This window comes from Schistocerca serialis, chromosome 6 (genome assembly GCF_023864345.2).
Source record: "Schistocerca serialis cubense isolate TAMUIC-IGC-003099 chromosome 6, iqSchSeri2.2, whole genome shotgun sequence".
Classification (NCBI taxonomy): domain Eukaryota; kingdom Metazoa; phylum Arthropoda; class Insecta; order Orthoptera; family Acrididae; genus Schistocerca; species Schistocerca serialis.
In genome coordinates this window covers 748,383,895-748,400,489 of record NC_064643.1, presented here as the reverse complement: position 1 = coordinate 748,400,489, position 16,595 = coordinate 748,383,895, and the positions used below count along the sequence as shown (strand labels likewise).

Here is a 16,595-nt window from a genome sequence, read left to right as displayed (position 1 = left end):
GACATCATACAAACACACATTCATGCAAACACAACTCATACACACATGAGCACTGTCTCTGGCTGCCGAGACCAGTTGGCAACTTAACATCTACTTTATATTGTGAATAGCAATCTATCCTTTTCAAGATATTAGTTACTCCATCTTGGATATTCTATTTTTTAATATCAAAATTATGTGAGCTACAAAGAAAAGTGGGAGAGAAATTTAGGTGAAAATTAATATGGTACAACAAGAAATACTAAGAAGGTGCTGAAGAAATGTATTGTTGTGATTCTTGTTCTTGATAATCATAAACTCACTCACATCAATTGGCTGAACAGCAAAAATTTGTACATCACATATATCAACTCTATAAAATATCACTTACACTTGCATAGGCTCAGGCAATGTGAAATAAGCAATGACCTCAAAAGAGTGGTTATATACTATGAAACTTCTGCATCTTTATAAAGAGAAAGGATGTGTTTACACAATGAATGCAAAGGTAGTCCCATAACCGTATAATAATCTCCTTCTATTTTTTCAATTAAACTTCCTCCCAGACCTTGAATCCCATAGCCTCCAGCTTTATCCCTGAAATTAGGAGGAAAAAAATTAAAGAAATAACACAATTCACATACTTCTTTAAAACATATATCTATTATATTGAAATACTGTAAGAAAGTTACTTTCTGAAAAGAGACAAAGGCCATGAAAGAGCATGATTACGTTAGTTACTCTCAAACCTGTTCCTTTTAATTTTCTCTATCCTTAATATCTATCCACAAAAAAATATTTCCCTTATTCTGAATGCTATAATTAACAGTTCACAATCTCATTAAGTTTGTTTAAAGTCATTCACAAAATACCAGGTGGAAGGATGTAGTACAGAACATGGAGGAACAAAATTTTGGTCAGACTCTTTCTTGCCATAGACTCCTGAACAGTCCATTGCTTTTCACCTCAATCTCTCTTTACCTAACTTGCTGCATAAAGAAAACACTGATAATATAATAATTTCATTTAGCTCAATTACCTGGTCCAAGTATTTCAATTGGACACGACTTTGGTGACTTGTGTGTCCCTAACGTTCCCCAGCTGTCCAACCGGGGAAAGGAGACCTACAGTTTAACACTGAATACAAACTAAATGTCATTTCTGGTTACTCTTCACATCAATGAGACATGAAGTCTACACTAAAATAAAGACTGAAAAATCCATGGTTAGACCAAGATTCGATCCCATGGTCTTCGGGTTTCCAGGCTTACGCATTACCGCTACACCATCAGGATTGATGTACACTGATTATGAGGAACTGTACAGCAATCACCTGCTGCACAAAACTTTTATTTTTCTCCTATTATTTTTACCTAAGTGTCACTTTCTGTGTATCTACTCTATCAATATTCTGTATTTACACAATTTTTTTTTTATTTTGTCAATAGCTGCCATATCAAATATTACATTACACATAAAAAGAAGACATTAATTTTAAAATAGGATTTTAATTTATGATGAACTCAATGTCCAATAAAAGTAAAGTGCTTTAAAGGTAATTTTATACTGTCAAAATTGAATTGTGATACTGAAAATTACGAAGTACTGTGACGATACTGTCTTTCACTCTTCTCTCTCACACTATGCGCTCTGCTCTCTCTCTCTCTCTCTCTCTCTCTCTCTCTCTCTCTCTCTCTCACACACACACACACACACACACACACACACACAGAGAGAGAGAGAAAGAGAGAGAGAGAGAGAGAGAGAGAGAGAGAGAGAGAGAGAGAGAATGTCCAACAAAACCAAAACTTAGTATTTATGAGTAGTTTTGTGGGCAGATGGTATAGGGGAGTGGGGCAAAGGAATTTTAACAACTGTGAGGGGGAAGATGTATAGGACAAAGAAAAGGTACAATAGTAATAAGAGCTCTCAGTGGTAAAATGCAGGTTAGAAGAATTAACTGACTGCAGCTGTTACATGGGGGGGGGGGGGGGGGGGTTGGTTGGTGGGTTTTGGAAAAAGAGAGGTCATCGGTCTCATCGGATTAGGGAAGGAAGTCGGCCGTGCCCTTTCAGAGGAAACATCCCGGCATTTGCCTGGAGCGATTTAGGGAAATCATGGAAAACCTAAATCAGGGTGGCCGTACGCGGGATTGAACCGTCGTCCTCCCGATTGCGAGTCCAGTGTGCCACTGCCCCACCTCGCTCGGTGGTGGTGGTGCTGGTGGGGGGGGGGGGGGGGGTGGGGGGCTGTTGGAAAAGGAAGTACAATGCCACGACATGCATGGAAGAATGGGGTTAAAAAAAGACAGCAGAAGAAAAAGTAAGTGCAAGAGAGTGGGAAGGTGACACATGACAATTGCGACTAGCGGAACTTTAGGCCATGGGGATGAAAGAATGGAGAATGTGCTAAAAGTATAGTTCCTACCTTTGCAGTTCAGTTCAGTTCGAAGGATCAGGAGGAGGGGGGGGGGGGGGAGGGTTTGTAGTTACCCATGCATTACTATGCCTCCACCACCACTCCACCACTACTAGCACTAGCATGCAGCTTGCCACACATTTGAGTAGTACGCTGTTTGGCTGCTCCCAGCCCCCACCAGAGGTTGGCAACCAAGGTCCAGCATCTCAATTGCCTGCAGCCGATAACCAGCAGTCCCTGATGGGCAAATATTCTTTATATTATCATGCACTGGCTCTTGCTGGCAGTCTTGTACATGTCTATAATCTGTGTTATACTACTTATGTTTATGCTATCATGCCATGATGTAATAAACAGTGGATTTCTTATAACTGTGTCTTTTACTGTGTTTTTAATTAGAACAGCAGTGACAATGAGTGCACATTCCATGTGCCCAACTTCAATTATTGTTTTTTCATGTAACTTCAATCCCCTCTCCAGCAGCAACAACTTACTACAGCCACACTGGAAAAATTCGTGGCTACACTGACTGTTCCAGCTGCGCTGTATCAGGTGCACCCACCAGTATGACGACTGAGCTGAAGACTGGGAAGCTTATAAAAAATGTCTCCACAAAGCACTTCATTACATTTAGCATGATGGATGTGGATACTTGGAAAGCTTTGTTTCTGCCTCACATGCACTAACTATTGTGTCAATTAGCCCTTTTGCAGGAACTGGCCTCACTTTCTTTTGATGTCATTTGTAGTCTGTTATCTTCTTATCATTGAGAGTGCACACATGTCATTGCTGCTCATGTAGAATTTTACCAGTGCTGAAAGCAGCCAATCAGGGTTTGGTAGCACAGCTGCAGGGTTTGAGCTGTAATAGTCACTTTATTACTATACTTCCAAGGAATCCTATGCAGACGCTGTGATTAGATATGTGATCATCTGCCTAACACCCGATAAGGAAGTTCATCACTGAGCCCTTCAGTGTGAGCATCCATCCTCAGATTAAGTTTTAAACATTACTCAGTCCTTTGCAGTTTCCTGTGGTGCAAAGTACGGGGGGATGTCACCTTCATCAACAATGAACCACATCAATGCGTAGGAACAGGCTCACCAAGCAAAAAGGAAGTTGATGTAATTCAAATCACCAAACCTAGCCGCAACGGGCAACCCCATCAGCAACAACAGCCCCGGCACTGTGCTGCAATTCTGTCATACCTGTCTTGCTATGTGCAGCATGAGGAAGCAGCATGCTCCAGGTGGCGGGTGTCATGCTACATGCATTAAAAGAAAGGCCACGTTGCTCCAGTTTTTCATGCTCAGTTTTCCTCAGAAAAAAAAAAAACGAATGTTGACATTCATTATATTTCATCATTGTCTGCTTCATTCTATTCCCTCATTGTCTGCAGGTCAGAGTAACCTCTTTAATAGTTTCTGTGCTGAACATATAATTGTTATTTCACGTGGGCACCAGAGTGGTTGTTTCGCTCCTCAACTATCAAATATATGCAAGGCTGGGCTCCCCACTTTTGGCTCCCATCAAACATCACTTGGCACATTACAATAAACAGCATATTCCAGTTCTTTGTCGATTTAGTGCCACCATGACTTACAAATTTGTAATCTATCCTATCACATACTTGGTTGTTAATGATACTGATACTGAAAATTTATTTGGATTACACACTTCTGTTGCTTTTGAATTTTATTTTACTGACAATGAACATCTTGTATTGCACCAAGTTCACTATCAAGACCTAGATTCATTGTGTAGCGGTTCACCTACTTCGTTTCTTGATTTCTTGTCCTCGGTGTTGACGTACACTTAAGACCTGTGGTTTGCAAGACTATTGATGGCTATTGATTAACAGCACCAGGATTGCATCTGCAGTAGCTGTAGACCTAGAGCTTAAACAAGTGGTGGACATGATACGACACAGGTGGCCTGATCATCCTTTGGGCCAGGTGTCCCACCCAAGCATAATTTCTACACTTTCAGTCATCATCTTTTCCTGTTAGATGGTGTATTCTCTTGTCGACCGAAGGGGGTACACTCCCCATATTATGATTCCAGCAATGTTGTGTAGGGGCTAGGGAGGTCTCAACCTGTTACATCAAAGTCACTGAGGAGCCTCCCACACTAAACAGTTGGCACATTGTCATGTGTTCTGGTCTGGTACTAATCACGAGGTGGAGTGCCTGGTTGTCAACTTCCACAAATAATCAGATCAATAGACAGCACTGTGCTAGTATCCATGCTACCTCAAGAAAGAATTCATATCAACTCTGTGGGAGCATTTAGACACTTTCTGTTTGTTGGCTGTAGGTGCCTTTTCCAAGTTTCCTTGTGCTTTTCACTGCCCATCTACCACAGAAAATGCAATGGTCAAGGCACCATCAGCCATTTTCTCTATTGAAGTCCTACCTAGTACAGTGGTTTTGTGGACAATGGTCATGAAGTTTTGGCTCGATCCTTTCAGTATTTTTGTTCACGCAATGGCATCTGTCATGTCATGGCACCTCTCTTTCATTTACAAGCCAAAGGCAAGGCAGAATGTCTCATGCAGACTTTCAAACCCCAAATACACAAGTACACCACAGAATTTCCAGTGGAAGAGGCCCTTACATTCTTTCTCAGTTCTTACAGAATGACTCCAATCAGGCACAAGAGCCCAGCCAAACTCTTGCTTGGCCGCCAGCTGTGGACGCTGCTCCATCTCCTGCTGCTGAACAGGCATCCTGCAGAGGTACTGACATCACTGTAGTCTGCACCCGAAACACTATTCTGGGCCTGAGGGTTCAGAAGACACCAGCATTGGACTCCAGGTATCATCCACAGCCAATGTAGGAACCATGTGTTCATGGTGTGTACAGACAAGTGCCTTGTGGCATGCCACTACAATCAGGTGGGTGCTGATGCCTCCGGGCAGACTGTCGTGCCAGTATCTCTTCCACCAGCATTCCTATTCACTGTGGGCAGCATGCCGGCTTGACCATCCCCACCCCCAGTCTTACCGTGGTCTCAGGCTACTCCACCAGTGGTGCGGCCCCGTATGGACAATGTGGCTCTGCCTCTCAATGCCCCTGCAGAGTCTTCACACAAGGAGAGGTGTGAGGGGATGCTGGAGCTTCATCGGCACACCCACAAGTACCTCCTACAGCAATGCAGGTGCCTCCTACACTGATGCAGATGATGCCTGCACTGACATCAACACACACTGCCCTCCTGTCGATGCCACCTACTTTACCTCCAGACACCACAGCTCCCCTGCTCACAACACCTAATGATGAGCCTGAAGTCAACATGACCCCTGCCTACAGGGTCACTTACTCTCCTGCAGGTGGAGGAGGGGGAGGGGTACATGTCTATGTTCATACTGCTTACACCCCTACTCACTGGTTTGCACGGACCAGGAACTGTTCATGCTCAGGACAACCACTTCATACACTAAGAATGTATCTAATCACCAGTGCATCGTGGAGGAGAAGACATCTAGTGGTCACTGCTGTTCAGCTGCTTCTGGCTCCCACCAAAGGCTGGTGACCGTGATCCAGAAGCATGATCATTGGTAGCCGATAGTGAGCAATCCTTGGTGGGCAAATGCTCTTTATATTATCTTGTACTGACTCTGGCCGTCAGTCTTGTACATGTTTCTAAACTTTATTATACTACTTATGTTTATGCTGTCATGTAGTGACCTAATAAACAGTGGATTTCTTATAACCATGTCTTTTATTATGCTCAGAGTTAGACCACGGGCAGGAGTTAAGACCTAAGTGATACTAGTGATAGAGAAAACTGGCCAGTGGGTGGCACAAAATGGCCATGCTTTGTTGATGTCAGGAAATAAATATAGCAAGAAATCTGATTTTTGACTAGCCGTCTTGTAAAGACTATGAAAAGGATATCAACATATTTGATAACTCCTATTTCTCATTGCAGATGCAGCACCCACAGATGTCAAGGCTGTAGGGGACGGACTTCTAAATATGGAACAGGTGACAGTTGTCAAAATGGAGGTACTGTTCATGGGCAGAGCTTTTGATAAGGACAAAAATGTTCATGAAGCCACTTTCATCTATTCTATTACCAAAGTGTATAGATGAAAGAAGTATCATATTCTTTTTCTTTTTTGGCACTTACAAGATGACTGTCAAACCATTTTGATATCTAAACTACTGTTTATTTCATGCTATTTCCCGCTCACAAATTCAGGAGGAAGTTCAGTTTTATTTTTATGAACAGTTCCAATCAAGTTGAGTTTCTTCTTGCTTTTTTAGATATTTGTGTTCCCTGTCACCCGCTTCATTTGCTGAACTTTTATATTTTCTCCTTTCAACAATTACATTCAACAATATCCAAGGATTTTTACAGTGCTTTGTCTTTTTTAGTTGGAAATTAACAGTGTGAATATCTCCCACTCGAGCAGTCATATTCAACTACCATTTCAATGACTTATGTGGATATACTGGTTGTTATGATGATGAAGCAATCCTTTAGCCAAGCTGCAACTAGTAAACTGCTATTGTATTATGGTTAGTCCCCTCAGTTGTCTTCCTCAGGTGAATTACCACATATTGCAGTGAAACTTTGTAGGGCTCAATGGAGATTTCCTTGGCAAGGGCATACCAAGTCTTGGCATCAAAGAGCATTAGATTTTTCAGCTCATACTTCAACGGTTTGCTTGACTTATATTGGTGAAAACTACGCTTTCAGAAGAAAATAACTAACCATTCATCCACTGTAGTATATTCAGACACTATATAGTTCTTGTTGCATTTTGTCTCTAACAGTTCAAGTATTTACTTAATAGGTACAAGTTTATGTACTTTCCTTCTCTCTTGACAGTTTTGAATGTCAACAAACCATATGTATCTGAACAACCAGTACTCATCGTAGTGTGAAATCTCTCCATTCCTAAACCATCCATATCCCAAAGGTAATTTAGATTCATATTTCCAGAGCAATAAAAAAGGCCTGGTTAAGTAGTAGTAATATTAGTAGTAGTAGTAGTAGTTGTTGTTGTTGTTGTTGTTGTTGTGTTTGATGCAGCTCTCCATGCTACTCTATCCAGTGCAAGCTTCATCATCTCCAAGTAACTACCGCACCCTATGTCCTTCTGAATCTGCTTAGTGTATTCATCTCTTGATCGCCCTCTACAATTTTTACCCTCCATGCTGCCCTCTAATACTAAATTGGTGATCCCTTGATGCCTCAGAACATGTCCTACCAACCGATCCCTTCTTCTAGTCAGGTTGTGCCACAAATTCCTCTTCTCCCCAATTCTATCCACTAACTCCTCATTAGTTACGTGATCTACCCATCTAATCTTCAGCATTCTTCTGTAGCATGGCAATTCGAAAGTTTCTATTCTCTTCTTGTCTAAACTATTTATTGTCTGTTTCACATCCATACAGGGCTACAGTCCATACAAATACTTTCAGAAAAAGACTTCCTGACACTTAAATCTACACTTCATGTTAACAAATTTCTTCTTCAGAAACGCTTTTCTTGCCATTGCCAGTCAACATTTTATATCCTCTCTACTTCTATCACATCAGTTATTTTGCTACCCAAACAGCAAAACTCATCTAGTACTTCAAGTGTGTCATTTCCTAATCTAATTCCCTCAGCATCAACTGATTTAATTAGACTACATTCCATTATCCTCATTTTGCTTTTGTTGGCTTTCATCTTATATCCTCCTTTCAAAACACTGTCCATTCCGTTCAACTGTTCTTCCAGATCCTTTGCTGTCTCTGACAGAGTTACAATGTCTTCAGCAAACCTCAAAATTTTTACTTCTTCTCCATGGATTTTAATTCCTACTCCAAATTTTTCTTTTGTTTCCTTTACTGCTTACTCAGTATACAGATTAAATAACATCAGGGATACGCTACACCCCTGTCTCACTCCTTTCCCAACTACTGCTTCCCTTTCATGTCCCTCGACTCTTATAACTGCCATCTGGTTTCTGTACAAATTGTGAATGGCCTTTCGCTCTCCGTATCTGACACCTGCCACCTTCAGAATTTGAATGAGAGAATTCCAGTCAACATTGTCAAAAGCTTTCTCTAAGTCTATAAATGTTAGAAAGGTAGATTTGCCTTTCCTTAATCTGCCTTCTAAGGTTAAGTCCTGAATAAGTAAAGCAGCAAAAGCCTCAATTTCAGCCACATCTGTCTCTTCGGCATTTTGTTTCTGGGCAAAATTCCCCAAAATGGATTTTGTTCATATATTAGATCAATTTCACACACCTGGCTAAACCTCTTACACCTGTCAAGTGGATAACAGCATTCTGAAGTTGTGTCTCTACATTTCTTGGCGGAGAGTCCTTTGTAGGTAGTGAGGGCAGGCAGGGGAATTACAAGGATAAATAATCACTCAAACTCCCGTCACTTACTATGAATACTTTTATTCTTGCAATGTATACACAATGCATTTAGCATAGAGCTCGTACTACAGAGAACTGATCTGGCAAAGGTACAGTTGTTCTTGCTGTGGTAGGGCAGCGATGTTATTGGGGGGTGTATGATTATGATGATGATGATGATTATGATCTTTTACACAGTCCAGTTTTTTTACTCAATCCAATCTTGCCACTGTTACGAATGATGATGATGCAATGATGAGTACAACATAAACACTCAGTCCCCGGGCAGAGAAAATCCCCAACCTGGCCAGGAATCGAACCTGGGACCCGGTGATGAGAGGTAGCAATGCTTGCCACTAGACACTGGGGAGGGGGGTAGAGCCAGCGGTTCTACATCCCCACACCTTCATCCATTTCATTGATTTTTCTTTTCCCAGTTGAAATTGTTATAGTCAAGAATTATTTCATTCTCATCGCCATTCATCTCTATATCAGTTACATGTTCCAATTTTCAAATCATGAGATGACTCTGAAACTGATTTATCATTTTCCATTGTTTGATTTACAATACATTTTTTCTGCTTCACCTTCTTCAAGTAATCTGTATTCATCTTTCATTTTCCTCATATGTGCACACATGTAGATTGAGTTGTTACCATACACTAAGAGAAAGCAAACTAACTTCAGGACTTTCTCACTTGAAAAGCAGAATTGTAGTACTAGACAACAATAAGTTCATGTAACATAACATGAAATGTGACAACAATGAAACAGTTGCAAAATTTTAAAAACTTGCAATTGGTGTTATTTTGATTTTTGTTACAATAGGACAGGAATTGAGTGTCCTGAACACCCCAGGGTATGTTTTTGGCAACTCAATAAGAATGAAAACTGAAACTTAGTGTATTCTCATGTTGTTACTTACATAACTGTTAGACAGAAATCAACTGGCAGAACTTTTACAGAATTATGAAAATTTAAACTAATAATACAAGTAGCTTTTAATTTGCGTGGTGTCCACAGCACCTTATGACAGCACTTAACAGTTAAGGAGGAGAAGATGATGAAAATTTATGTTCTGTGTAATTACATGAGCTATTACTTATGTCTATGCTTCAGTCATCAAGGTGACTGGTTCCTTAATTTTTGTTTATCGAAAATCATGAAGTATGTACTCACATTGGCTCTCCTGTTTTTACGTAGCCACTGATTATCTCAGGTGTAAGGTGACCAAAGTAAACTTTGGTGCTTTCACAAAATTTCACAACTTTATCCTTTTTGACTAGAATTATTCCTGTGTACACAGTGTGTGGTCTTCCACTAAGCCTACAAATAGAAAAATAGTCTATATGACAAGGACTCAAATTAAGTAATTTGTAATGAGAAAACAAAAATCACTAATGAAGATGTTTGTTGTTATTTTTACCTTCACATTTTTGAAAGTTAAATGCTACTCTTCATTATCCTCTAAATTGTAGGACTTGCTTAGTTTTCAAATTATTATTTCAATTATTCTAATCACAATCTTGTTTCATTTATTCCTAATTTTTCTGGAAGATCGTTCAAGGAGAATGTGTTGGGTGATGGGACACAAGTGGGTGAGGGCATAAAGGAGGCAGAGTGTGGAAAGGAGGGCTGGGAAAGTGTGGCTGATGGTGGGAACAAGAGGTTCCCAGCAGTTTGGTCCCATAAGCCCTGGGAAGGAGGGAGAGGGGGAGATAGAACAGGGAAAGGGGAGATGGGATGGAGGTGGGGGAGGGGGGGGGAAGGTGTGGGTGCAATGTGAGTGAATTTAAGGAGAGGGACAGGTGCTAGTGGAGACTGAAACAAGGAAAATTACGGGACTGAACAATGTGTTGCGAGAACAGCTCCCATCTCTGCAATTCAGGGAAGCTGATACTAGAGCAAAATATCCAGGCCATATAGGTTGTGAAATAGCCACCGACTCGAGCATGTTGTGCTCAACAGTGTGTTCTGCTATTGGCTACACTACTTTGCAGGTGTCCATTCAGTTGAATGGAGAATTTGTTGGAGGTCATGGAAATTTCTGGTAACGGCTTATGTGACCAAACTGCTGAGGTCATCGGTCCTTAAGCTTACACACTACTTAACCTAACTTACACTAAGGACAACACGCATACACACTCATGCCGAAGGAGGACTCGAGCCTCTGACAAGGGGAGCCACGCAGATTGTGACAAGATGCCTCAGACCACACAGCTACCCCGCACAGCTTTGGAGGCCATGCCCACATAAAATGCTGTACAGGAAGTGCAGCTGAGCTGGTATATGATGTGGTTGCTTGCACAGATGGCCCTCCCTCTAACAGGATAGGATGAGTTGGATGTCCTGGGTAGTTTACTGGACAGCTGCTAGGACTTCCCACATGGGTATGACTCATGTGGCAAGACGTTAGGAGTGGGTGTGATGTAAGAACTGATGAGAATGTAGCATAGACTGGGTGGATGGCTTCACTCCAGACCCCAGTGTCCAACACTGCGAGACCACAAGCTGCGGACACTATGTGGGTAGTTATCTTCATTTCTTAATTTATTTATAAAGCTGACCTAGTTCTCTTTGCTTATGATGCAAGTATCCCAACCAAGTCCTGCAGAGTGTCTGCACCAAAATCACTGAATGGTTTTCAGTAGTTAGTCTGTACCTCAGTGCCATATAGAATATATCGTGAATAATAATAAAGCATGGAAAAAAGAAAATCATTATCAGTATCACTCTGCAGTGATGAACAAGTTAACAGTTCACTATTGGACAGAGAAACAGACATTGGATTCAATGTCCCACTCAGAAATTATCTCACTATCCAAGTCTTAGCTACACACCCAGTAGAACACTAATTATGATCAAGCCAAGCACTTGTGGCAGAGAAAAGTCGAGGAATATTTCCATGAGAATAACATACAAAGAATCGCCAAAAGAAACTGGTATAGGCATGTGTGTTCAAATACAGAGATATGTAAACAGCTGAATATGGCACTGCGGTTGGCAACACCTATATAAGACAAGTGTCTGGTGCAATGGTTAGATCAGTTACTGTTGCTACAATGGAAGGTTATCAAGATTTAAGTGAGTCTGAGCACAGTGTTATAGTCAGTGCAAGAGCAACGGGACACAGCACTTCCAAGGTAGTGATAAAGTGGGGATTTTCCTGTTTGAGTGTACCGTTGAACACCAGGAATCCGGTAAAACATCAAATTATCGACATCACAGTGGCCGGAAAAAGATACTGCAAGAAAGGGACCAACGACAACTGAAGAGAATCATTCACCGTGACAGAAGTGAAACTCTTCCACAAATTGCTGCAGATTTCAATGCTGGGCCATCAACAAGTGGCAGTGTGTGAACCATTCAATGAAACATCATCAATAGGGCTTTTGGAGCTGAAGGTCCCCCTTGATGACTGCACGACACAAAGATTTACACCTCACCTGGGCCCATCACCTGTTGATGACTGCAAACGTGTTGCCTGGTCAGACTAGTCTCGTTTCAAATTGTATCGAGTGGATGGAAGTGTACAAGTATGGAGACATCATCATGAATCCATGGATCCTACATGTCAGCAGGGGACTGTTCAAGCTGGTGTAAGCTCTGTAATGGTGTGGGGCTTGTGCAGCTGGAATGATATGGGACCCTTATTCATCTACATATGACTCTGACAGGTGACATGTGCGTAAGCATCCTGTCTGATCGCCAACATCCATTCGTATCCATTGTACATTCCAATGAACTTGGTCAATTCCAGCAGGACAATGCAACATCCACCCCATGTCCAGACTTGCTGCAGAGTGGCTCCAGGAACACTTTTCTGAGTTTAAAAACTTCTGCCAGCCACCAAACTCCCCAGACATGAACATTATTGAGCATATCTGGGATGCCTTTCAACGTGCTGTTAAGAAGAGATCTCTACCCCCTCCTACTCTTACGGATTTATGGACAGCCCTGCAGGATTCATGGTTGTCAGTTCCCTCCAGCACTACTTCAGACATTAGTCGAGTCCATGCCACATCATGTTATGGCACTTCTGTGTGCTTGTGGGTGCCCTACACGATATTAGGCAGCTGTACCAGTTTCTTTGGCTCTTCAGTGTACTTGCACCATTAGTGAAATTCCTGCGACTTTGACAAAGTAAGTTGTGATACAGTCATCAAATCTGCATGCCACATATGGAACCAACCAGTAGACCACACACAGCTGGATTTTTGTAATGTTTGATGTTAATAATATTTTCTTCAGAAAATCAACTTTGGAGTTTTCCAAACGTCTATAATAGCCTGAAGGATGTTGATATTTCAACAGGCAGCATGGCTCTATGCTTGCCTGCCGTGCGAGTGATCCAGGTTTGATTTCTTGCCACACAGCATGTCGAATAAAAGACCTTTCTCTAAGGTATTAAAGACCCTCATAAAAATGGAAAGTCCATTTTCTCATGAATTTTCGAGAGCTGCATCATACTGCTTAGGGAACTTATGAACTTTACGTACCATAAAATAAAAAAAATACAAAAATCCGATTGCCATTTGGTCTCCTTGTAAGACAAACTGAAGACGAAGTAATTCCCTATATAGACCGAAGAAATACAGAGAGAGAAGTGCATGTGTTTACTGGGGATAATAATTCGTGAACAAATCAGTCTACCAGAGGCAATTTGGAGCAGTTAGTCAATGGGTAGTGCTTCTTCCTCTGCTCTCTTTGTGTGACAGCACATGTTCTAAAAAAAACTACACAGTTACATGGAGACAGAATGGCTGGCTCACACTGCTGATAGATACCTAAAACTATCGATCTTCCAGAAATAGTAGTTCCTTCCTCAAGGAAGAAAGAGGACAGGTACAGGTAGGTTAGAAAGGAAGGACAAGTCACTCAGACCCCAAATTATTAGTGACCAACGTCTTGTGAGGATGACTACAGGAGTACAATCAGCAACAAAGCAAAAACGTAAGACTAAACTTGTAACCAAAAACTTCAGAAACTAATGCAGGTCATCATATTTGCCTTTTAATATGTCTGCTTGTGTCTGTATATGCGTGTGTGTGTGTGTGTGTGTGTGTGTGTGTGTGTGTGTGTGTGTGCGCGCGCGAGGGTATACCCGTCCTTTTTTCCCCCTAAGGTAAGTCTTTCCGCTCGCGGGATTGGAATGACTCCTTACCTTCTCCTTTAAAACCCACATCCTTTCGTCTTTCCCTCTCCTTCCCTCTTTCCTGATGAAGCAACCGTTGGTTGCGAAAGCTAGAATTTTGTGTGTATATTTGTGTTTGTTTGTGTGTCTATCGACGTGCCAGCGCTTTCGTTTGGTAAGTCACATCATCTTTGTTTTTAGATATATTTTTCCCACATGGAATGTTTCCCTCTATTATATTCATCATATTATCTGTTTGATTTCAGTGTATTGAAAGGAAGCTGAAATTATATATTTCCAGAAAACAAGCAAGGGCGCATCAGACTTCCGTATAAATGCAAATTGCAGTATGTCTGAAGAAAATTCATATAATGCAGCATTAGGAAAATATTATAAAATAAATAATAAAAATATTTTAACAGTTGTTGGCTTTTTCTAGAACTCTAATGTGATGCTGAAAAGCTTTTCACTGTCTGTCAAGCTATTAATCTTCTTAAATTTCAATAACACTGAAATAAGAGAGCAATCATAGCCATTGTAAGGAGGAAAAGTAAGTGTCTCTAAAGAAACATTAAGATTATGGAAACAGTTTCTAGAAGAACTATGAAAGATTTTAAAATTTTGAACTTTGCTCACATGTGAACCATGATGGAAACTCAGCAGCTTATATTTTCTCAGCCAGATATCAAGACTAATTTTCTATGACACATTTATATAATCTTGGACTACTCTCTCATTAATTAATTTTGTGACTAAATTACGATCATGTCCATAAATTAAGAGATTTTTGAGATCTATGAAGCAACTTGTAGCACCGTGATAGTGGGTGGCAACATTTCGATATGAGACACAGTGATACTGGCCATCGTCCATGGGTAAAATTAAATGTGACTCCAGTGACTGTTGGCAACTGTGTCAGTTCTGTAAAGAGTTTTCAGATGAGTTAGCTACCATTTTAACTGTAATAGGGCACAGATCTCTGGAACAAAAAACTTTAACTAGTGATTGGAAAAATGCACACATCACACTCACCTCTAGAAGGGAAAAATATTTATCTACAAAACCACAATCCAAACTTATTGACAATCATCTGCTATAGAATCCTAGAATATATTCTAAGCTTAAACGTAATGACCTGCTCCATGCCAGTCAGCATGGAATCTGAAAACTTGTATCATGCAAATCACAGCTTGCACTTTTTACACATGTCATCCTGAAATCCTTGGGTCAAGGAAACCAGGTAGAGGCAGTATTTCTTGACATTTGAAAAATCTTTTACTCAGCACCAACACAATGTTTATTACAAGAAGTATGCTTATGTGGGATATCAAACAAAACTTGTAACAGGGTTGAGGATTTGTAAGTAGGCAGGACACAGCATGTTATCTTGTTTGGAGAGTCCCTGTCAAGTGTGTTGGGATCTTTGCTGTTCATGTTATGTATTATTAACTTGGCAGACAATATTAATATGAAACTTTTCACAAATAATGCAGTTATCTGTAATGAAGTAACACCTGAAAAAAGCTGGAGAAATGTTGAATCATATCTGGATAACATTTCATAGTCATGCTAAGGTTGGTGTTTTGCTTTAAATGTACAAAAATGTAAAATTGTGCACTTCATAAACCACCAAAATATAGTATCCTATAACTACAGTAGCTATGATTCACATTTAGAATCAGTCAGCCTGTATGCCCACAGGTTGATCTGATTCACAGAGGAGTACCAAAAAAATGTTGAAACACCTGAATTTTGAAGGTAGATGCAAATTATCCCACACAAGCCTACATTCATCATTTCAAGATATTATTATAAGTGAAGAATCTAGGGATATTCTTCATATCCATTCATATCACACCCCCAGGGACTGTGAAGACAAGATTACATTAATTATAGCATGCACAAAGAGCGGTCATTCTTCCTGCACTTCATACAACATGGTGCCATGCTGCATATCCTTTGCATTACACAATGGTTTGCACAGTGCATATGTAGAAATAGATGGTGTCTTTTTCTGTGTCTAAAGTGTTTAATAATGTAGATGTACAGAAAATTCTTACTCATAACATTATGTATAAGAATAAGTGAGTAACATTCCCTTGACACTGTCATTGTAACTGCTTAACTTCAGCATTTTGAATTGTAGTTTCCAGAGTCTGTGTCACATTTTATTTTATTTGTACAAATAACCAGGTTCACCATACAGAGGAGATGTTGAATCACTGACAAGTACAACAAAAAGATTCTGCACATGTGAGCTTTCAGCCAAAAACCCTTCTTCCGAAGTAGGTGACACACACACACACACACACACACACACACACACACACACACACACACAAGCATGACTCACACACACGACCACTATTTCTGGCAACTGAGACTGCACAGCAAGGAACTGCGCATGATGGGAGAAATAATCTGCATGGAGGTGGTGAGGACGAGGCTGGGGTGAGGAGGTGGAGGCACGGCAGGGTAGGGCTGGGGGATGGTAAATTACTGCTTGTGAGAGCATGCAGGGACATGGAAGTAGAGACAGTATAGGGCTGCTATGTGCAGTCAGAAGGCTTGAGGATGGAGTGGGGAGAGGGGGGCGGGGGGGGGGGGGATGAGAGTGGAAAAGGAGAGAAATAGAGAAGAGGAAAAAGACTAATGGGTGCATTGGTGGAATTGAAATCTGTGTAATGTTGGAGTGAGAGC

At 40.9% G+C, this 16,595-nt stretch overlaps 1 protein-coding gene across 7 annotated transcripts in view; it reads right to left on the bottom strand.

Moving 5' to 3' along the window:
• Positions 1-255: 255 nt before the first annotated feature.
• The window catches only part of LOC126484458 (dTTP/UTP pyrophosphatase), a 96,706-nt gene continuing 80,366 nt past the window's right edge, over positions 256-16,595 (bottom strand). For 6 of the 7 annotated variants that reach the window (XM_050107981.1, XM_050107982.1, XM_050107983.1 and 3 more), the window contains 2 exons: positions 9,941-10,087; positions 256-576 (listed from right to left, as the gene is read on the bottom strand). In XM_050107981.1, coding sequence (XP_049963938.1) covers positions 429-576; positions 9,941-10,087 — 295 coding nt within the window. In that variant the 3' untranslated portion in view covers positions 256-428. The remainder of the gene's footprint in view (positions 577-9,940; positions 10,088-16,595) is intronic. The other variant, XM_050107980.1, reaches the window with a different exon arrangement.